We start from the raw sequence: 24,025 nt of genomic DNA, 5'->3' as shown, positions 1-24,025 counted from the left end.
GTATCCATTTTGAGTTTATTTTTGTGAATGGTGTAAGAAAGTGGTCTAGTTTCATCTTCTGCATGTTGCTGTCCAATTCTCCCAGTACCATTTGTTAAAGAGACTGTCTTTTTTTCAATTGGATACTCTTTCCTGCTTTGTCAAAGATTAATTGGCCATACTTTTGTGGGTCCACTTCTGGAGTCTCTACTCTATTCCATTGGTCTATGTGTCTGTGTTTGTGCCAATACCATGCTGTCTTGATGATTACAGCTTTGTACAGAGGCTAAAGTCTGGAATTGTGATGCCTCCCACTCTGGTCTTCTTCAATATTACTTTGGCTATTTGGGGTCTTTTGTGGTTCCATACAAATTTTAGAATTGCTTGTTCTAGCTTCGAGAAGAATGCTGGTGCAATTTTGATTGGGATTGCATTGAATGGGTAGATTGCTTTGGGTAGTATTGACATTTTAACAATATTTATTCTTCCAATCCATGAACACGGAAAGTTTTTCCATTTCTTTGTATCTTTGTCAATTTCCTTCATAAGCCTTCTATAGTTTTCAGCATACAGATCTTTTATATCTCTGGTTAGGTTTATTCTTAGGTATTTTATGATTCTTGGTGCAATTATTAATGGGATCAGTTTCTTTATTTGTCTTTCTGTTGCCTCATTATTAGTGTATGAGGATGCAATTGATTTCTGAAAAATTGATTTTGTATCCTGCGACTTTGCTGAATTCATGTATCAGTTCCAGCAGACTTTTGGTGGAGTCTATTGGGTTTTCCATGTATAATATCATGTCATCTGCAAAAAGTGAAAGCTTGACTTCATCTTTGCCAATTTTGATGCCTTTGATTTCCTTTGGTTGTCTGATTGCTGATGCTGGAACTTCCAACACTCTGTTAAACAACAGCAGTGAGAGTGGACATCCCTGTCGTGTTCCTGATTTCAGGGGGAAAGCTCTCAGTTTTTCCCCATTGAGGATGATATTAGCTGTGGGCCTTTCATAAATGGCTTTTATGATGTTTAAATATGTTCCTTCTATCCCAACTTTCTCAAGGGTTTTTATTAAGAAAGGATGCTGAATTTTGTCAAATGCTTTTTCTGCATCGATTGACAAGATCATATGATTATCTTTTCTTTTATTAATGTGATGTATCACATTGATTGGCTTGTGAATATTGAACCAGGCCTGAAGCCCAGGAATGAATCCCACTTGATCATGGTGAATAATTCTTTTTATATGCTGTTGAATTCAATTTGCTAGTATCTTATTGAGAATTTTCGCATCCATATTCATCAGGGATATTGGCCTGTAGTTCTCTTTTTTTGCTGGGTTTCTGTCTGGTTTGGGAATCAAAGTAATGCTGGCTTCATAGAATGAGTCTGGAAGTTTTCCTTCTCTTTCTATTTTTTGGAACAGCTTGAGAAGGATAGGTATTATCTCTGCTTTAAATGTCTCGTAGGATTCCCCAGGGAAGCCATCTGGTCCTGGACTCTTATTTGTTGGGAGATTTTTGATAACTGATTCAATTTCTTTGGTGATTATGGATCTGTTCAAATTTTCTATTTCTTCCCGTTTCAGTTTTGGAAGTGTGTGGGTTCTTGGGAATTTCTCCATTTCTTCCAGGTTGTCCAGTTTGTTGGCATATAATTTTTCACAGTATTCCCTGATAATTGCTTGTATTTCTGAAGGAGTGGTTGTAATACATCCATTTTCACTCATGATTTTATCTATTTGGGTCCTCTCTTTTCTTTTTGAGAAGACTGGCTAGAGGTTTATCAATTTTATTTTTTCAAAAAACCAACTCTTGGTTTCATTGATCTGCTCTACGGAGTTTTTTTTTTTTTTTTTTTTTTTTTTTTTTTTTTTTTTTTTTTTTTTTTTTTTTGTATTCTATATCGTTATTTCTGCTCTGATCTTTATTATTTCTCTTCTGCTGCGGGGTTTGGGGTGTCTTTGCTGTTCTGCTTCTAGTTCCTTTAGGTGTGCTGTTAGATTTTGTATTTGGGGTTTTTCTTGTTTCTTGAGATAGGCCTGGATTGCAATGTATTTTCCTCTCAGGACTGCCTTCACTGCATCCCAAAGCATTTGGAGTGTTTATTTTCATCTTCATTTGTTTCCATATATTTTTTTTAATTTCTTCTCTAATTGCCTGGTTGACCCATTCAGTCTTTAGTAGGGTGTTCTTTAACCTCCATGCGTTTGGAGGTTTTCCAGACTTTTTCCTGTAGTTGATTTCAAGTGTCATAGCATTGTGGTCTGAAAGTGTGCATGGTATGATCTCAATTCTTGTAAACTTATGAAGGGCTGTTTTGTGACCCAGTATGTGATCTATCTTGGAGAATGTTCCATGTGCACTTGAGAAGAAAGTATATTCTGTTGCTTTGGGATGCAGAGTTCTAAACATATCTGTCAAATCCATCTGATCCAATGTATCATTCAGGGCCCTTGTTTCTTTATTGATCCTGTGTCCAGATGATCTATCCATTGCTGTAAGTGGGGGTATTAAAGTCCCCTGAAATTACCACATTCTTATCAATAAGGTTGTTTATGTTTGTGCATAAACACATATCATATATGTTTTATATATTTGGGGCCTCCCGTATTCGGTGCATAGACATTTATAATTGTTAGCTCTTCCTGATGGATAGACCCTTGTAATTATTATATAATGCCCTTCTTCATCTCTTGTTACAGCCTTTAATTTAAAGTCCAGTTTGTCTGATATAAGTATGGCTACTCCAGCTTTCTTTTGACTTCCAATAGCAAAATAGATAGTTCTCTATCCCCTCACGTTCAATCTGAAGGTGTCCTCAGGTCTAAAATGAGTTTCTTGTAGACAGCAAATAGATGGGTCTTGTTTTTTTATCCATTCTGATACCCTATGTCTTTTGTTTGGAGCACTGAGCCAATTTACATTCAGTGTTGTTAGTGAAAGATGGGTTTTGAGTCATTGGGTTATCTGTAGGTTTCATGCATGTAGTGATGTCTCTGGTACTTTGTGGTCCTTGCAACATTTCACTCACAGAGTCCTCCTTAGGATCTCTTGTAGGGCTGGTTTAGTGGTGATGAATTCCTTCAGTTTTTGTTTGGGAAAACCTTTATCTCTCCTTCTATTCTGAATGACAGACTTGCTGGATAAAGGATTCTTGGCTGCATATTTTTCCTGTTTATCACCTTGAAGATTTCCTGCCATTCCTTTCTGGCCTGCCAGGTTGCAGTAGATAGGTCTACTACTACCCTTATGTGTCTACCTTTGTAAGCTAGGGCCCATTTATACCTAGCTGCTTTCAGAATTCTATCTTTATCCTTGTATTTTGCCACTTTCACTATGATATGTCATGCAGAAGATCCATTCAAGTTATGTCTGAAAGGAGTTCTCTGCGCCTCTTGGATTTCAATGCCTTTTTCCTTCCCCAGATCAGGGAAGTTCTCAGCTATGATTTGTTCAAGTACATCTTCAGCCCCTTTCTCTTTCTCTTCTTCTGGAATTCCTATTATACAGACATTGTTCTGTTTGATTGCATCACTTAGTTCTGTAATTCTCCCCTCATACTCCTGGGTTTTTTTTTATCTTTTTCTCAGCTTCCTCTTTTTCCATAATTTTATCTTCTAATTCACCTATTCTCTCCTCTGCCTTTTCAATCCGTGCTATGGCCGCCTCCATTTTATTTGGCACCTCATTTATAGCATTTTTTAGTTCCTCATGACTACTTCTTAGTCCCTTGATCTCTGTAGCAATAGATTCTCTGCTGTCCTGTATGCTTTTTTCAAGCCCAGTGATTAATTTCATGACTACTATTCTAAATTCTTGTTCTGTTATATTGCTTAAACCGGTTTTGATAATTCATTAGCTGTCACTACTTCCTGGATTTTCTTTTGAGGATAATTCTTCCGTTTTGTCATTTTGGGTAGTCCCTGAGTTAGCTCTAAACTGCAGGGCACTTCCCCTATGCTGTCTGGAGAAACTGGTGTTGGTGGGCAGGGCTGCAGTCAGACCCAATGTCTGCCCCCAGCCCACCACTGGGGTCACAGTCAGACTGGTGTGTACCTTATCTTCCCCTCTCCCAGGGTAGGAATCACTGTGCAGTGGTGTGGCCCCTGTCTGGGGTACTTCCACACTGCCAGGCTTGTGGTGCTGCTTTGATGGGATCTGGCCAAAGATGTATTAGCTAGGGTGGATCTGCAAGGTGCATGGGGGTGGGAGGGGCAGGCTTAGCTCGCTTTGCTGTTGGTGGTCCCTTGTGGGAGGGGCCCTGCAGCACTGGGAGGGAGGAAGGTCCCTGGGAGGGATGGATCCATAGAAGCACAGTGTTGGGCGTTTGAGCAGTGCAAGCAAGTTTGGTGGCGGGAACTGGTTCCCTTTGGAATTTCGGCTGGGGGATAGGAGAGGGAAATGGCGATTGCCAGCACCTTTGTTCCTCCACCAAGCTGAGCTTTGTCTTCCGGAGCTCAACAACTCTCCCTCCCGGCGTTCTCTCGCCCTCCCAGCTCTCTGAAAGCAGAGACTTTTAACATTACAGATATTATGTCCTGCTGGCTGTCAGAACTCACACGGTCCAGCTCCTCTGCTTTTGCAATGCAGACTTCAGGGGCTCTGCCTTGCCAGCCGGGCTGCCCCTCCACCAGCCCATCTCCCTCCTGCCAGTCCGTTTACCATGCACCACCTCTCCACCCTTCCTACCCTTTTCTGTGGGCCTCTTGTCTATGGTTAGCTCTGGAGAGTCCGTTCTGCTAGTCTTCTGGCGGTTTTCTGGGTTATTTAGGCAGATGTGGTGGAATCTTAGCGATCAGCAGGATGAGGTGAGCCCAGCGTCCTCCTACGCCGCCACTTCCTCTCTTATGACTCTCAATTTAACTTATAAAATAAGTCAACTTGGATTTCAATTTTGTCCATTAATACATATAACACATAAACACAAGGGATAAACTATAACTTATCTGTGGGGTGTGTGTGTGTGTGTGTGTGTGTGTGTGTGTGTGTTTGGGGGTAGTGTAAGAGGATAAAATGTTGATTTTGAAAAGATAAAAATTACTCGATAAATCCTAATGTCTTTTCTCTAAGGTAAAAGTATTTTTATTTGTAACTCATTTGATAAGTGAAGAGAGTGATTGGAATATAATGACCAGATATGACTGATTGGCTTCAGGTTGTATCCTCCTTTGGTCTGATGATCATGGGATATGTCCAATTATTAAATTTTTATAGTAAATATTATAATGAGTTGACTCAAATAATTGTCATGCAACCTGTGCCAAGAATCTGTAAGAGCGTTCCTCATCTGTAACATAAAGAGATTGAGTTTAATCTCTAATGTCCTTTTTAGTTCTATGAAGTTAAGTCCTTTGCTTCTGGTTTTATTTTTCCACCTCTGTTTAGTTAGCATACAGAAATGAACCTACCATCAGAATGTCACCCACTTAAAAAAAAAAGAATATCACCCACTTTCTTCACAAGTAGCACCCAACTGCAGTGTTATGAATCTAATATACTTGTTAATGAACTTTCATCTTAAGTCTCCTTATTGGAGAGGTTTTTAGTTCATTTGCTGGCAAGGAGGGAAATACCTTCACCTACATATGTGTTTACTACTTTTTCAGATTCTTCTTGACTTTATTGTGTCAAACAATAAAGATCAGTTTACCAGGGCAGATAACAGAATGACTTTAAATTTGTTATGTTACTACCCTATGATTTTTCTCCTAGAAGTAGTGTGGCAAATGCAACAAACTGATAACTATTTTCAGGAAACATGATTCACATAGCTTTCAACAACAGAATTCCCTTACAGCTTTCAAAATAATATGCTTACTATTTGGTACTTGATTATGTGTATTTGGCTAGGTATTGATCAATGTAAATAATGTTCCTGCTCTAATAGAAAAACCCATAAATTTCAGTGGCTTAACACCATAGAAGTTTACTTCTCACTTACTTCACTGAATGTGTGTTGGTGAATGTTCTGGTTGCTCTGGGCACTGGCAATTACCTGATAAACATGGAACATCTCTTGGGATGTCAGGTCTTGAAGTGGTATATATTACTTCTGGTGACATTTCATTGACCAGAACTAGTAAAATGGCCCCATCTAGATACCACTGGGCTAGCAAATGTAGTCTTCCTAACATGCCTAGGAGGAAATTAAAATGGGCTGGTAAACACAGGGGATTGTTTCTGCTATAGTATTCTATAGATAGCAATGAGCCATATTTAGTAATGAGTTGAAGAAAAGGGGCCTGAAGGAGAAAGCAGCTTATCTAGGCACATTTTCCATGACCAAGGTTAGGGGGGTCATTAGAAGTTGTAACAATTATCATGTTGTATTTAGATAATTCAGAAACCAAAGAGTGGTAAAAGTTTAGAAATTAAGTTGATATAAGGCTGGAGAGGATAAATGCTGAGTAGGGGGAATGTGCATTATTATCTGCAGTGTGTGTATGTGTGTGTGTGTTGGGGGAGTATTTACAGATTCTGGATATAATGTCTGTCAGATACTGGTTTCACATTTTTGTGTGGATACCCTACCTCCTAACTGTTCTATAGTCTACACTTGCTTTTATGCCATGGCTTAAACTTAAGATCTCTCTAAGTGCAAGCTTAAGAAGCTAGAAAAAGAAGAGCAAATTAAATCCAAAATAAGAATAAAGATGGACACAAAAACAATAAAAACAGAAATCAATAAAATAGGAAATAGAAAAACAATATAGACTACAAATGAAACAAAAAGTTGATTCTTTGAGATCAATGAAATTGACAAGTCTGTAGCTAAACTGATGAGGAAGAAATAGAAGATACAAATGACCAATATCAAGAATGAAAGTGAGAATATACCTAGAGAGCATAGAGACATTAAAAGAATAATAAAGGAAATACTATGGAAAACTTTATCGCAATTAATTTTGACAAGATAAATGAAAAGGACAAGTTCTTTAGGAGCTTACTCAAGAACTAGATAACCTGAAATATATAATATTTTTACTGATATACATTAGTATATAATATTTATTGTTATATATTAATATATTTATTATTTATTAAATATTTATTATATATTAATATAATTTATTATATAAATATAAAATATATGTATATGATATGACATGTATATAATATATAAATATTAATATATAATAGTAAATATAATATATTTAATATATAATATATATTTAATATATTTAAATATATATTACATGTGACTTTATATATATATTTTAAATATATATATATATGCAAGTACATATATAGTATATATATAACGTGAGAAAATACATTTTTGTTGTTTAAGCCACAAAGTCTGTAGTATTCTGTTATGGCTGCCTTAGCAGTCATAACACAATAATATATGGTGATTAGATGAGGTTTATCTCATTTGAAGGGTTGGTTTAACATTTGAAAATCAGTGTAATTCACCAAAATTACAGCATAAGAAAGAAAAATCAGGGGCACCTGGATGGGTCAGTTTGTTAAGTGTCCGACTCTTGATTTCTGGTCAGGTCATGATCTCACGGTTTGTGAGACCAAGCTGGCATTGGGCTCTGTGCTGGCAGTGTGGAGCCTGCTTGGGATTCTTTCTCTCTCCTCTCTCTCTCTGTGCCTCCCCCCTAGTCACGTGCACACACACTCTCTCTCAAAATAAACATTAAAAAAAAAAGAAAGAAAAATCATATGAATATCTCAATAGATGCAAAAAAACCATTTGACAAAATTCAATACCCATTCATGACAAAAAGAAAATAAAACGTCTCAACAAACTAGGAATAGTAGGGAACTTTCTCAACCTGATAGAAATCACCTACCAAAAACTTACAGATAACATCATACCTAATAGGGAAAAAGTAAATGCTTTCTCCCTAAGATCAGAAACTAAGCAAGAATTCTTATTGATTTGATTTACTATTGTACTAAAGTTCCAGATCAGTGCAATAAATCAAGAGGTAAAACTATCTTCATTCACAAATGACATGATCGGCTATGTTGAACATAATAAGGAATTTATTTAAAAACTAGTAAAGGGGTGCCTAGGTGGCTTAGTTGGTTAAGCTGCTTTGGCTCAGGTCATGATCTCATGATCTCATGGTACCATATATAAAAATTAAGTCATAAGAATTTATGATAAGAATTTAAACAAAAAGAATTAAAACCATAAAACCTCTAGAAGCAAACAAAGGGGATATCTTTGTGACATTATGTTGGTCAAAGATTTCTTGGGACACAAAAAACACAAATCATAAGAGAAAAAAAGTGGTAGAGTAGACTTTATTTAAATTAAAAACTTCTGTTCTTCAAAGAAACTTAAGAAATTGAAAAGGTAAATCAAATATGGGGAGAAAATATTTACAGAATACATATCTGATACAGAACTTGTATCCAGGATATAAAATAATTCTTACAATTCAATAATTAGAAGACAAAAAGAATCTATTTTAAAAAATGGGCAAACGTTTTTAAACAGCCACTTCTGAAAGAAGACATAGAAATTGGAAATAAGAACATAAAAGGATGCTCCATACCATTCATCATTAACAATTCCCAGTCGAACTATAGTTATATACCACTATGCACACAAAAAGCCAAAATTAAAAAAAAATTGACAATATGTTGGCAACATGTTGGCAAGAATGTAGAATACTGGGTCTCTCATACCTTGCAGATGGAAATGCAAAATAATATGGCCAATTTGGAAAACTATTTCATGAATTTTTGAAAAAATAAGGTTAGAAATACATAAACCATATGAGCAAAGATCCCACATCTGGGTGTTTATCCAAGAATATACATACACACACAAAAAAAACCCTTGAACACATATATTCATACATTTTCCTTATAATAGCCAAAAACTACAGTGTCCATCAACTTGTAGAGAAACAAATTATGTATCCATGCAATGGAACACTACTGAACAATAAAGAGGAATAAATTACACGTTCATATAAAAACATGCATGGGGGGGGGGGTGCCTGGCTGGCTCAGTTGGTAGAGCATGTGACTCTTGATCTCAGGGTCCTGAGTTCAAGCCACATGCTGGTCATGGAGCCTACTTAAAAAATAAAAAAAGAAAAACATACATGAATCTTAAAAGCATTATGCTATGTGAAAGAAGACAGATAACAAAAATTTCATATTGTATGACTCCATTTATATGGAATTCTAGAAGGGCAAAACAGAAAAGCAGGTCAGTAGCTGCTAGGATCCAGGGTTTGGAGGGAGGGATTAACTACAAAGGAGCATGAAACTTTTTTGGGGGAGGGAGGGGAAAATATCTTGATTTTATTAGTGATTTACACAACTGTATACATTTGCCAGAGCTTACTGAATTGTATACTCAACAATTCTGATCACCAGTTCCAACATGTGTGTGTTTTCCCCCTGTACCACCAAGCAATTCTCCCACACCAGTTGGGTATTCTACAATTCAACTGAGTTGTGACCCTATTTATCTGGAGACAGCATCAGATCTCACATGTTAAGGGCTCAGTCCTTAAAGGGACTAATGGCAAGACTCTCCTCTCCCCTTCAGAAATCACAAGTTCAGGTTGCCACTTCGGCTTCTGAACAACCTGCTATAGACTGAAGGTTGCCATGGCCTCCTCCTCAGGTTCAATTAATTTGCTAGAACATAACTTGGAGAAACAGTTTACTAACTAGATTACCAGTTTATTATTAAAAGATGTAACTCAGTAACAGCTAGATGGAAGAGATGCAAAGGGCAAAGTATGAGGAAAGGGCATGAAGCCTCCACGTCCTGAGTGAGCCACTTCTCTCAGAATCTCTAAGTGTTCACCAACCTGGAAACTCTGAACCTGTGCTGCTTTTTGGTTTTTATGGAGGCTCCATTACATGGATACTATTGATTAAATCATTGGTTCTGGGCAAGAATTCAACCTTCAGCCCCTCTCCCGGCCTCATTAACAAAACAAAAAACATTTTAATGCTCTGGCACTTGGGAAATTCTGAAGGTCTTAGGAGCCTCTGTGCCAGGAAAGAGGACAAAGATCAAATACATATTTCTTATAAATCACGGTATCATAACACTTAAAATTGGTGAGCTTTACGGTATGTAAATTGTACCTCAATAAAGCTGATACTGAAGGGAAAAGATTCTTTTCTCCAGGATTTCGAACTGGATTTATATAAATCAATAGACCAAAATAGCTGCTCTCATAGATCTTAGAGGTGAAATGACTCAAAAAGAGCCACTCTGCCAGAATTCAGCCTCAGGAACTTGTCATCTCTTGCAAGTAATTCAGCAGTTGTGTCTAGAATGAGAATCTTTACTGGGAAATAGAAAACTGATAGATCTCTCTTCTTTCAGAAACAAATTTACAGAAATTTTCAAATGTAAGAGTTCATAATGCATGTATTTTGTGATAAGAGTTCTATTCAAAGTCCTCCTACCTATTTTGTTGATAGTGCTTACCAACAATACTCTCTGTAGTCACTGAAATCAAAGGAATTCTTAAACAACATGTTACTCTTTCTCAAAACAAGGAGAGAGAATTGTTTCATTCATTTATGCGTTCAGTGAACATTTGTTGAGCACCTCCTCTGTGCTAGGCAATAGGCCGAGAGAAAAAGTGAATGAATGAATGAATGAATGAATGAATAAATAAATAAATAAGGTGTGGTCTTTACCCTCTGGAGATTGCTGTCTGCTCTAAGTTTCTTGGGGTTACAATTCAGAGCATTGAGCTTTCAGGGATTTGTCATCGTCACTAAAGACTTGCTAGAAAGACTGAGGATCATGAAAATAAAGAATGTTTAAAAAAAATTTTTTTAACGTTATTCATTTTGAGAGACAGAGACAGAGGGCAAGCAGGGGTGGGACAAAGAGAGAGGGAGACACAGAATCATAAACAGGCTCCAGACTCTGAGGTGTCAGCATAGAGCACTTTGTGGGTCTTGAACTCACCAGCCGTGAGATCATGACTGGAGCCGAAGTCAGATACTTAACTGACTGAGCCACCCAGGTGCCCCAAGAATGTTTTTAATTGAAAGTTCTTTAAATCCCCAAATGCTGCAGTTTTCCAAGAGGGAAGGCCAATCTTTCCCATTCATAAAGAAGGAAACGAGGGCGCAAGGACAAGAAGCTTCCATCCCATGGTTAGACGATGAGTGAGCGAAGACTCTCTTGACTCTTGTTCAACAGTCTGGAGGCCCCTGGGATCATCTTCATTGTGATCATTCCTCTCATTACTCACTGTGGAGCAGCCTGTTACTATGTTATGCTTTCTTCTTGGAGAAATGCCAGGTTACTTTTACAATTTGAACACCCATACCATTAGTAATTTCCATAGGTCATTTCTACTCTGTAAAAAATATTATAAGTGAAATGCTTATTTCAGCAAAGAAATGTTTTCTATGGAATCTTCCTTCAACACAAATACTGCTTTTAAAACAATTCCTTTCCATTTGTTGAATAATTCTGAAAAAAGTGATTTGTTTTTTGAGGGAAATAGTGACTTTTCCACAAATATTTTCAGCAATTATTTTGATAGTAAAGTATTTTCTGGTGAAGTAGGAGGAAGCAGATAGGTTTTCAAGTGTGAAATAGAAAAGCGGCTGTAGCAGTGTAAAGATTTGGTTTTTGTTTTTAATTGTTTTTAATGGTTGAGTTGGTGTGTAGTATTGCACTAAAAAGCTTTATCTTCTCATAAAAATAAGACAGTATAATCATATGGTATTCTTGACCCATACTTTCATTTGTCATTTATTCAGTGCCTCCTATGAGCCAAACCCTGTATGAGGCAGTGCTGTCAACAAAACTCTTAGGAAGATGGCAATATTCTGTCTGCATTGCCTAAATATAGTAGTCATTAGTCACATTTCAAATGTGGCTAAAAACTGAATTTTAATCAGCTTTAAATTTCATTTAAATTTAAATCGCTACATGTAGCTAGTAGTTATCAAATTGGGCAAGATATGTATGTGGAGTAATTAATATGAAGTGTCTCAATATGCACAATGTAGTTGTGGTGTATTTGGAAAGATGTAGATGTAGGATTTTTTCCCAATGATTTCTGTCCACAAGGGTACTAAATCTTTCAGAATCATCACTTGCAATGAATCTACAATTAAAGTAAGTCTGTATTCAAAGGTCCAATGCATCCTATGCATACTTAAATGTCCACGTAAATATATGTGCACGCATATTTACAGTGAGAAAACAAAATGCTAGGACTCTTTCAAGCTAAGAAATTAAAGAGGATGGTAGAATAGGACTCTTACGTTCAATTGCTCATTGACAATTGTCAATGCAATAGATATCGAAGGTATCAAAGCGAATATGAGACAGACCTCTACCCCATGCACAGTTTTTTAATGTTCTATTTATTTTGAGAGAGAGAGAGACTGTCTGTGTGAGCAGGCGAGGAGCAGAGAGAGGGAGGGAGACACAGAATCTGAAGTAGGCTCCAGGCTCCGACCTGTCAGCACAGAGCCCGACAAGGGGGCTTGAACTCAAGAGTTGTGAGATCACGACCTGAGCCGAAGTTGGACCCTAAACTGACTGAGCCACCCAGGCGCCCCAAAGTACACACGCTGTGAGCAGAGTCTGAACTTGTACTGGGAGACCCCATTGGATTTCGAGTCCAATGCCTTAACCCCTCAGCCATCACAGCCACCTCACGCACAAATTTTTATGGAAATGGTCCTGAGACCCTATTCCACAATTGGGGTCCTATAGTCAGATCAAAGTTATAAAAACAAGCAAGATTATGAAAAGAGTAGGGAGCCTGGCTCTACTCCCCACTAGGGGTTGGTGGGAGGTGCTACTCTCTAATTTTAAGCCAGTGAAGGGACTTCAAGGGGCCCTTGGGCCTTGGAGATATTTGATACTGTTCCCTGTAGTTGGAATATACTGAAGATGGTGGCCTAACTCATGTCCCAAACAGCTAATGGAGACTGCTGCTTCCCAGGAAACTCAGTGTGGGAGTGAGTAGACCATGCTTTAGGGCAGGGCCAGCGATCTCTTGCTGTGTGGTTGGGTTAGCCTGCACTTCCGCAATTAGTAAACTCAGGGATATGTGTTTCCTGTGGACCAGATGTGACTCACTTGCAAGACCCTTGGCCTTGGATTGACCTTCTTGGGGTCTATACAACAGGGTGGGCTGGAGAGAGACTTCAGTGGGAACAGGTGTCCTGCTGGGTACCTAGGGTTGAATAACAGGAACAGGGGACCTCTCCCACCCTCTTTACCACTGCATACTTCCAGCTAAGAAGAGAAAATTTAATGCTAGGTCAATTTTTTTTAAGCCACTTCCCTTTATTTGGATACCTTCTAGAGGTTACAAGAGGTAACCTAGTCTTCGTGACAGAAAACTGTAACACAAACATACCGTAAGCACCATGCAGCTGGCCACGTGGACTTCTACCTCCAGGTAGATCTGGCAAGTGTTGAAGGTACAGGTGAAGCACCTCTTGCTTGCAAGACCTTACACACCGTGGTTTTTAGATCTTCCTCTCCCCTTCGCCAGAGGAGGGCGCCTTTCCTTCCAGGCCCTGCCTCTCTGCTGCACACGACCTGAGGCAAGAGAAAAAAAAAGCACAGGTCTTTGGCACTTTCGACTGAAAACGTAGTTTTTCGTTTGCTACCCCCCTGCAGGCACATTCGATGTGGGATAGTCCCGAGACTAGACTGCAGGGTGGATGTGAACCCCTGGTCCTCTCAGGCGGGACCATCCTGAGGGGGAATGGACCTTAAATGGGGAGGCGGGTGGGCAGGTCCCCGGGACTCTGGCAGTGGTAGTCGCCCTAGGAGCTCTTTCAGAGGCAAACAAACCCCAATACAGACCTGAGAGGCCTCTGCCCGGCGTCCCCGCCGCTCCGGACGCTGGGCGGGGGGGGCGGGGGGCGGGCGTTGGAGATGGGGGTGGGGGTGCTAAGCGCTTGTCTTGGCCGGCGCGCGGCCCTGAGCTCTTCTCGGGCCCGAGACACACGGCGCCCAACTCGCAGTTCCTTCACGCGGCTCTTCCACAGAGGAAACACCATCGAAAAGCGCCTCTCACTTTCCTCAGGGTAGGAAAACTGTCGGAGAAGAAGACAAAGCAACAGGCAGGGTTCCGTTCTCCAGCTGGAGGCCGGAGGGCGAGCTCGGGGCACCGAGCGCCGGCTGAAGGCCTGGGGCACCGCCCCCTATCCGCCCCTGGGGCACCGCCCCCTCCACCTCCCCTTCCACCCCCTCCCACTCTCTAGAAGTTACCTCTTCCCGCTTTCCCGCCCCATCTCCGCCCCCGGGCGCCTACCCCGCCCACCGCCCGCCTGCCGGAGCCTTCGCGCGGACGTCTCGGGGGGCCTCGGGGGCGGGCGGGCGGACGGCCTCGGCAGCCTCCGCCAGGGTGCGCACCGCCTCCGCCACCGCCACCGCGGGGCTGCTTGCTCGCCTCCACTCGGCTGTCCCGGGAGCCCAACAAAGAGCGCGCGGCGCCGGCCGCCAGCCCTCAGTCGCTCCCTAGGCTCCCTCGGAGCGCCCGGTGGCCCGGCGACAGTTTCGGCGCGGGCGATGGAAGATGGAAGGAAGAAATGCCGCGGTGAGGCTCGAGAACCGCCGGGGGCTGAAGGGCGTGTAGGCTCGAGCGCGGTGCTCACTCAGATGGGGGTTTGCTTTGCTTTGTCGCTCCTCCGTGCCTCAGGGTTCCTGGGCCACTTGTGTTTGTGCCTTGATGTCAGGTTCTGGTAACAGTTTTCCTTTTTGCTCTTTCTTTGTGTGTGTTAGGAACCCAGAAGGGTCAGCTTTGTGGTGTTAACGTTGAGGTGTTTTAATTCAACCCTCCGCTTTGAAAACCTGACTTGGGAGAAAAGCCTGAGTACTCATACTTGCTGAAGGATCAAAAGAAGGGAAGCATTAAAGAGGACTTGCGGTGCCAATTTTTACTCTGCCCAAGTCAGCTCTTGTATTTAGGGGCTATCATGTTTCTCTGTCAGGGAAAATAAAAACCAAAAAAACAAAAAACGAAAACAGCAAAAATACCCCCAAAACAAATTTGCATTGAGCGAGCAAACGGGAAGATTATTTGGTATAATATTCTCAGTATCTTTTAAAGACGTTTCATTCTGTTTTACATGCATTTAACTTTTATCTGCTGTTTCAGCTGTGAGTTATAGCAAATTATGTTCTGAGATTAAAAAAAAAATAGGTTAACACTTAGAGAACCTGGGTTTAGAATGTTGTCACTGACCTAAATAATAAATGTTTAGTTTTACCGTTCCCCTTGATGTTAAACACCCAGTAGACAGAAGAAGTAAAGGGAATTTGTTTTATTTTATAGAAACTGATTTGCTTGACAGTTGGCTCCAGGGTTTCCACTCCAGAGTAACTCTTCTTCAGTGGGTCGAGGTGTTGGTGTGGGGATAAGGCAGATCTTGAAAATTACACGGAGTGGGATTCTGAGAACAAATGCCTCAATTTATTAACTATAATTGACTATATAAAAAGGATTTTGAAAAGCCCAATAGCCAGGTAAGCAAGAGAGAATTTCTGCTGTCAAGGAGCTGCTTTCTAGTAGGAGAGACTTCTGCATAGGTTACGATGGGGGAATCCAGAGGAAGGAGAGCTTCTGACCTAGGGGCTTGGAAGTCCTTTGAGGAGCTAGTGGTTCAGCTGCACCTTGAAAGGGGGGAAGGATTTGGCTGGCTTTTTGTGTGTGGGGGAAAGGATGTTCTCTGCTGGAGGAAGAGAAATGCACTTTCTACCCTATTGCAAGAAATGCTTTACCATCCTTTCTTTTCTTAGACTATTTACAAATCAAGAGACTTTTCTTCAAAAAAGTCATTAAATTCCTCTTCAGTTAAAAATGCAGCATGCTCAGCAGAACCAGCAAAACAATACAGATAAATTAATACCTTCCCAACCAATTTTTAGTGGCTTGATGCATGTCTTTAGAACAACCTTCGTATATCCATTCACAGATCATATCACCAATATATGACTTGTCTTGTCAGATATTTCATTAACGTATGCTTTTTATACTGAAAGGAGCCAAGAGGCACCATGGAAAGCACTTGGGCTAGTAGGTAGGACGCCTGGCTTGTAGGTTTTGTTACCGACTGAGTTTTTGCTGTTGTCTTGGGCAAATCGTTTAATGTCTGTAGCTAAAATTTCTTCCTTTGTAGGTTGAGAGAATTGGGTAGATGCTTCCTCAGAGCCATCTAGCACTAGTATTTTATGGTATAATGCATAAACATGTACATGCATTACTAATTCAGTGATGTACTCTTCACATTCTATCTCTTAATTTGTGTTTGTGAATGGATTGTCACTCTTATCCTGGCCATTGAATGTGGGAGAGTGATTAAAGCTGCAAAGCTAAAATACCCTTATTTTAAGGTAAAGTTCCACAGTTGAATGTTATTTTTAAAAATGCAAGCATAAGAAGCTTTATTTGCAAATCTGAATTTGTGTTGGCTTTAAAAAATGTTTTGTTGACACTCTTCACTTCATTTGTGAACAAAGAGTAATACATACTTTACTATGTACATTCTACTTAAGAGGTTCAATTTTGCTTTCAAGTAGCAGCTAAAAAATGAGATACTTTAGAAATCCTTTTAGGATAGTAAATCTTGGGAATTTGGAAATAAAAATAAAATAAGACAGAAAATCAGCTCATTGAAAAAGGAAAATTCAGAGATGCTTTCCATAAATGGCTATATTCACTTTTTAAAAAGTTGGTGTTTATATATTTGTTTGCTCATCCTGATGGAAATGTGAGTGGAATGTAGTTTGGCATTACATTAAAAAAACATGTCCAAGGCATTACTGCTTTTAGAGGTGATTTTTTTTTTCCTTTAGAAATTCTGGAGTCATCTGTCCTGCCTTATTCATAAATGGACACACCATTGTGGTAATGGGTTAATTTCAGTCATGGTTAAGCTGAGGCAAAAACTATGTGAACATTAAACTGTGTATGTGCTCCAGGTTGGTTTGTTTCAGGTTTATCTGAGGTATGTTGTCATATGGCAATTATGAAAAGAACAGTTCTTTGGGCTTGGGTTAGGAGGTGAGTAATGGATGGTGATCTTTCCCAGTTTTTAGAAATGAATTCAGATATGGTTGACGTTGAGGCTGTCTGTGAAAAATAATCTGGCGATCAGTAGGTGACCAAAGTTCACTTACCTCAGGACATGAGTCAGGCTCACAGAAGGCTGGGGATCTAGTTTAGTTTCAAATCAACATTTAGGGATTCTTCCTCTGTAGTCTGGGTTAAACACGGAAGTCCCTACTTGCCTTTGTTAAGAGTGGAGATGATTTATCTTGAATACTGCCTTTTAGTTCTTTCTGAGTTCTTTCACAGTTAAACCAGCTTAACCTTACTTTAGAAGAGTACAGGATCCAGGTGAATTTCTCCAGAGCATTTGTTCAGAGTGTCCCTGTCTGGACCGGTTGTGCAGTTTGTGATATTGTATGCAGATTCAGAGGTTTGCTGGAAAGAATTTTAGTGGTGGCATTTTTGAGAGTGTCCCTTTGTACTTTTCCTGTGTTTCGGAGTTACAAAGACATTTTTCACATGCTGCAAATTAGTTTTAGTGCAGTGGCTACAGTGGCGATGTGAATCACTGTTGCAGTTTACAGTGGAGAAAATGGATAATTTGCAGCATATAGTTAACAAGTTATTCTTACATCCAGATCACCAGATTTCTGTGCCTCATTTGAAAATAAGGTGTAACTCATAACAATAATGAATCTTTGCTTATGCTATCTTTTTTATATAAAAATAGCACATGTCCCTGCAGACCTTGTTTTTCACTGTTCCCAGAAGGTCAACAAACTGGGGCCCTAGTCGGCAGGGACTTTGTTGACAATCCAGGGCACAGACATGGTGAAGCTTTTCTCTTGGGGACACTTCTGGTGTGAGGGAGTCACTAGCTCCTCTCCCCTTCTTCCATGTGAGTGCATGGCCTAGGCCAGGGCCCGCCACTCATGTCTTGGGGCTTGCTTGACTTCAAACAGCCATCTAGTATGAAGCTCCCTTTTCTTTGGCCACAAACCATTAATATGAGTCAGAATAATTGTTCATGTTGATGGATATTTTCAAGTTTATTCTTGGAGTTAGGGATTTAGGGTAAGTGGAAAAGTGAGCATTTTGATCCGAGCCTGGGGCTCTTTTCTTACAGAGTATTTTCCTGTGGGTTGTCCAAGCAGCAGCATTTTCTTTGAAGTTTCACCTTAAGTCCTAACTTCTGGAAAAATGCTTATTTTAAGCATTAAAAAAATTTTTTTTTGATGTTTATTTTTGAGAGAGAGAGAGCGAGGGGGCACGCAAGCAAGCATTCAAGCAGGTGGGGGAGGGGCAAAGAGAGAGGGAAACACAGAACCTGAAGTAGCCTCCAGGCTCTGAGCTGTCAGCACAGAGCCCAACACCAGGCTGGAACTCATGGACTATATGAGATCACGACCTGAGCCGAAGTCAGCCTCTTAACGGACTGAGACACCCAGGTGCCCCTTATTTTAAGCATTTTAGAAACCTCACTTAAGTTTTCAGGAGATGCATTGTTACCATCATAGCTAATACTGATTGAGATCTTACTGTGTACTTTCACAGATTACCTCCTCTAGTCCCCATGACAACCCCATGAGGTCAGTACTATCATTATCTCCATTCTGAAGTCTGGAGAGGTTAAGTAACACAGCTAATAAGTGGCAGAATGAGATTTAAATTTGGCAGCCCAATTTTCTTAACTACTATTCTTCTTTTATGTCCTCAAAGTTAGCATTGTGTGTTGTAGAAACTGAACTTTTTGGTTGTCATATTTGGATTCTGTGGGTCTTAGAATCTGAAATTGGATGACTAATAAACAACCATTATTTTATATATGTGTTGCCTTAAATAGTAGGACCAGGATTGTTGTTTGGCTCAAGAGATGGAAATTGTGGGGGCGCCTGGGTGGCGCAGTCGGTTAAGCGTCCGACTTCAGCCAGGTCACGATCTCGCGGTCCGTGAGTTCGAGCCCCGCGTCGGGCTCTGGGCTGATGGCTCAGAGCCTGGAGCCTGTTTCCGATTCTGTGTCTCCCTCTCTCTCTGCCCCTCCCCCGTTCATGCTCTGTCTCTCTCTGTCCCAAAAATAAATAAACGTTGAAAAAAAAAATTAAAAAAAAAAAAAGAGATGGAAATTGTGTAATTTTCTTTCAAAAACACCTGTAGTGTCTAAAGGGTTCACTAAGTGGATCATGTAAGGAGTTCATATAGTTATAAGCAATTTATTGAAATTCAAAACAAGTCTACGGCCATACCACCCTGAACGCGCCCGATCTCGTCTGAAATTCAAAACAAAGCAGACCAACAATTTAAAATTGAACTTTCACCTATTTTAACTTATAATTACGTCACCTCATAGAAGTGATCTAGGCTTTTTTTTTTTCTTTTTTTTTTTTTTAAATAACTGTGGGTATTGACACACAGAAGGCTAATTTTTTCTTCTTGTGAGCTGGGACTTAGGTTGCTGAGAAAAGGACCTGAAACAATGAAGAGGAGAATGGGGAATGAGCTGAGGGCGTTAATAAAAAGATCAGGCGGCAGCTGCTCCCCTTTCTTTTGCCTTCTGTTCCCAGACTTTTGCTAAGAAAAAGTGAATTATAGAAATGGAGCAGCTTGGTTCTTTCTATGGCTATTTGGTCTGTGGACAAGGCAAGTAGAAAAATGTGAATAGAAGAAGTTATAGCTTGTTTTGTTTGGGCTTCAGAAGATTATTGGTTAAGGGCCCGTGGAGTTGCTTTTCTCTGTATATGAACACTTATACCCTTTTCTGAATTTTGATTTTCAGCAATCCTTTCCAAGAAGTTATTTGATAGGCACAGTATAGATGGACTCATAGGACATTGAGGGAAGGGGAAATCTAGGTGTAAAGTGAGTGGCACAGACAGTGCAGTTTAATGATTGCTGCCTTTGTGGTTAATAATATTTTCTAACAAAATTATATTGGGAAAACACTGAGAAATGGCAGCAGGTCATGTGATCTTTCATAGCATCTCCTCTGATCTTTCCTTCATCTCTCTAAATGCTGCAGTCAACCTGCAAGTGTTCGAAGAAGCACTTGGGTCTTTCCTTGGGTCTGAAACTATTCATTGGAATATCAGTTTGCTTTGGGCAGATGTTTACATTTATCAGCTTCATTTCTGGTGGCTCCAAAGGGTCCATGAGCTGTCTGCTGATGCTTATGTCTCCGTATAAAAACCTCCTGTGTAGGAAAAAAATCTCATTGCTTTCCATGAACTAATATCTGTAAGTAATAAATTAAGGCAGAAACTGAAGTACAGACATTAATATGCTGTTCATTCATTCAGCAAATGTTAAGTACTTATCATGTGCTAAGCTCTCTGTTAGGCTTCAAAAACCCTCGTGCACTGACCACTAAGAAAACCTGCCAGGAACATTCAGAGGCATTTGGGTACTTCTGAGAGTCAAACCTCACAATCTGTGAGTACTGGTACTGTGCCTAAGAACTCTGAACTTAAAAACTTTCATAGAATCAGTGAAGTTTCTGTCTTGCAGTATTGTTAAACAGTACTTTCTGCTATGATGGAAATATTCTGTATCCGTGCTGTCCAGTATGGGAGTCAGTAACTGCATGTAGCTACTGAGAGCAGTTGGAATGTGGCTAATGAGATTTAGAAACTGGATTTTAAATTTTATTTATTTAGGTAAATTTAAATAGCCTCATGTGGCAAGTGGCTAATATATTGGGTAACATAGCTCTAGAGCAAAAATGCATTAATAGATGGCATTGGCTGTCCTATGCAGTCATTTCTCACTTGACCATCTGGTTGCTTATGATGTGTTTACTGATTAGGCCTTGCTAAGTTTTTAGTTTTGCACATGGTTACTCCATCATGTCAGATAAGTACAAAAGCAGTGAGCGTGTATGGAAGCATGGGATTTTAATGGAAATGAAAGTGAAGGTAAAATCATTAAATGTGCTGAGAAGGAAGGAAAAAAAATATATTTGACAATAGGGACTATTCTGGAAAAAAAATAAATTGTGTAATAGGTAGCATGCAGTTGACAATACTCAGCAAGGTGGAGGAAAACCTTTGATAAAATGGAAAAACTTGAGTGTCTGGCTGAGAGTCCACTATGATATTAATGAGTTGTTTGAGAACTTACAGAGATGGTGAGAATGCTACAGTTGACCTTTTCTGTTGCAAGCTGTGGGTAGTTCCATAGTTTCCAATCCCCTTTGATCTGCTTTTCATCACAGAGAGTATCCAGGTGGGTAGTGGTTGATATCCAAGTGGCTAAGGTCTTTCCTGGGCCCCCTGCAAAGCTGTGTTGGAGAGCCAATAGATTTTCAGTGCAGATGAAACTAAGATGTCTGAATAGTATAAATATTGACAAGGAATGTGCCTGGTTTTATTTGTTTATTTATTTAAAATTTTTTTTAGTTTTAGAAAGAGAGAGAGCATGTCATATAGTGGAGAGGGGTGGAGAGGGAGAGAGAGAGAATCTCAAGCAGGCTCCACGCTCAGGGCAGAGCCCAATGCAGGGCTCAATCCCACCACCCTGGGACCCTGACCTGAGCGAAAGTCAAGAGTTTCATGCTCAACTGACTGAGCCACCCAGGTGCCCCAAGGAATGGGCTTGGTTTTAAAATTACACATTAGTAGAGGTGCTTCTGCACCATGGTTAGAGATAGAGAAAACACTAAGACTGTGGAATGGTGAAAAAAAATCTTACTCTTTTCCCCCAAATACCTTGTAGTGACAAGTTTGGGAGGTGGACTTGTTTGCAGGCTTGAGTGGAATTTGTGTGAAATCATGAGAGAATTCTCATGGTTAGGTCTCTGCTGGAATACATTCTAGTTTTTGAGTTTTGTAGCTTGTGGTGAAAATACAGTGATTGTCACCACCTACTGTGCAAAATGTGGGGATAGGAAATGGAGAAGGAATAACATGTATTCTATATATATTACATGCCAGATTCTATATGAAGGATGTGTGTGTGTGTGTGTGTGTGTGTGTGTGTGTGTGTGTGTGTGTGAATTTATATATTCTTATATTTTCTTTATAATACTGTAAGATAGGTGGTATGCCCATTTTTAGAGGATGAAATTGAAGCTCATGAAGGTTTAAATGGGATTCTTTTTTATAACATGGAGGAATTGCCAAACTGTTTTTCACAGGGTCTGCACTATTTTACATTTCCATCAGCAATGTGTGAGAGTTCCCATTTCTCTATATCCTTATCGACACTTGTTATTTTCTGTGTTTTTGATTTTAACTATCTTAGTGGGTATGCAGTGTTATTTCATTGTGGTTTTCCCTAATGTAGTTGAGCATCTTTTCATGTGCTTGTTGGCCATTTGTAAATTGTTGGAGAGATGTCTGTTTAGATCCTTTGCTCTTTGTAAAATTGGGTTGTCTTTTAAAATTATGTATTTATATTTTTATTATTAAATTATAATTTTTTTTGTATATTATGGATACAAGTTTCTTGTCAGATATATGCTTTGCAAATATCTTCTTCCATTCTGTGGGTGGTCTTTTCACTTTCTTGTCTTATCCTTTGAAGCCTGTGAGGTTCTTTATCTTAAGCAAAGTGTGGGAGGGCTTAGCACACTTAACATACTTACCAGGGTTAGTCAACAAAATGACTTGTAAAATGGCTTGTGTAATGAATGTCATTCTTTTTGTTTGTTTCTGGTTGGAGAACAAGGTGGATTTACCCTTTGCTTAAACTACTCAGGATTGCAAAGCTTTCATGTGTACTGAAAGCAAAATTTGGAAGTAGACTTTGCTGTACTGAAAATAGTGCTTTCCTCCTGGATTAGAGAACTGCTTAAAAGGAAAAAGAGACTTTACCTAAAAGAGCCCTCTTTTGAGGTCCTGTAATTTTATGATCTAAATAGTGTTTCCTATATTTGTCTGTTGCAGGAATTACCTGGTTTTAGATTTCTAGGGCTGATTAAAGGTTCTGGTTCAGTAGTTCTGAAGTGGCACTTTTCATCAACACCTCACATGATTAGAATCAGGAATGCTTCAGAAACTGATCTAAACAAGTGATAATAATGACCTTTTAGTGGTTGCTAGAACTTAATTAGACCTCTTTAGTGGGTGTGGCCACGAGGTGACAAACATCCCTCACTGAGGGTGATTACAGACAGCAGATCCAGCCAGTCTGGCTACTTTGCTTAGGGAAGCTACTGATCTTGATCCAACACAACCCACAACACAACACATCCAACCTCAAAATTCTCTTCCCCTCCCCTCGTATAGTAGAGATGGTTCCACTATAAAAATTTAAACCAGATTCACAAACATTTTCAGGTCATCCTCTTGAGAGTGTTACTCTCTCCTTTTCCTACTCTTTAAGATGTGTTCATAATTTTCTTACCATTGTTGAGTCCCTGGAGGCCTTTCATAACCACACAGGTTCCCATGTAACTGGATGGTAGGTTATACTTTCCAGGTCGGGGGGGTGGAATTATTCTCATTCTAAAAGTCACACAGCTATTGAGTAGTAAAACATCTAAAACATCTTTTTTGTACCCTATATTGTTAGTGCCTGTAGTGCATGGGCACTGTGGATGCTGAAAGGAAAATTCTCCTACTATGTGTAGTGCAGAGTAGTCACTCAGTAAATAAATGTTTGTTCAATGGGTGAGGTAAAGACTACAGTCTATTTAATAGCTAAGTTTAGGAACCCTTCCAAAAATGTATGGACACAGTAGGTGCTCTGACCTGTAGCCTTGTGTTCCGGTGGAACAGAATTTCCAGAGTCAGCAGATTTCTGAGCTTAACGTTTTTTGCTGTTGGCTTCATTGTGGGGTTTTGTTTTATCTCCTGTTTTAGGGAAGTGGAATTTCCCCCTACTTTGTAGACAGTGTTCATGGTTTGCTTTTATAGCTCCAGGTATGTGACTTTCATTATAGCTTTCTTGCAAATGACAACCTAGACCACAAAAGATAAGAGTAATGTGTCACTGAATTTCCTCACACAGGTCTTTCCCTTATGGCAGAAGCATCTGATAGAAGTAGATAAAGATATGAGCTGTGTTTGTTTGGTGTGATGTAACGGTTTCAGAGACCTGTTTCATTTATTCTTTTAATTG

General features: G+C 39.7%; 1 protein-coding gene and 2 long non-coding RNA genes across 22 annotated transcripts in view; 1 reads left to right on the top strand and 2 right to left on the bottom strand.

The window, feature by feature from the left end:
* PSD3 (pleckstrin and Sec7 domain containing 3) overlaps positions 1 to 24,025 on the top strand; it is a 785,560-nt gene that overhangs the window by 190,260 nt on the left and 571,275 nt on the right. The window contains exon 1 of one of the 20 annotated variants that reach the window (XM_045055447.1): positions 14,129 to 14,515. The exons of the other annotated variants lie outside the window; for them this stretch is intronic. Coding sequence (XP_044911382.1) covers positions 14,495 to 14,515 — 21 coding nt within the window. The 5' untranslated portion in view covers positions 14,129 to 14,494. Of the gene's footprint in view, positions 1 to 14,128; positions 14,516 to 24,025 lie in introns of those variants that run through there. 20 annotated transcript variants of the gene reach the window in all.
* LOC123384827 lies at positions 10,868 to 14,111 on the bottom strand. Its single transcript, XR_006596487.1, has 3 exons — positions 13,780 to 14,111; positions 13,325 to 13,509; positions 10,868 to 11,296 (listed from the first exon to the last, which is right to left on the bottom strand). It is a non-coding gene; the product is annotated as an uncharacterized LOC123384827 (long non-coding RNA).
* Positions 19,077 to 23,852, bottom strand: LOC111560116. The gene is made up of 3 exons (XR_002741687.2): positions 23,656 to 23,852; positions 21,083 to 21,242; positions 19,077 to 20,156 (listed from the first exon to the last, which is right to left on the bottom strand). It is a non-coding gene; the product is annotated as an uncharacterized LOC111560116 (long non-coding RNA).

This window comes from Felis catus, chromosome B1 (genome assembly GCF_018350175.1).
Source record: "Felis catus isolate Fca126 chromosome B1, F.catus_Fca126_mat1.0, whole genome shotgun sequence".
Taxonomy (NCBI): Eukaryota; Metazoa; Chordata; class Mammalia; order Carnivora; family Felidae; genus Felis; species Felis catus.
The sequence above is the reverse complement of the archived record's forward strand: the minus strand, read 5'-3'. Positions and strand labels throughout refer to the sequence as shown.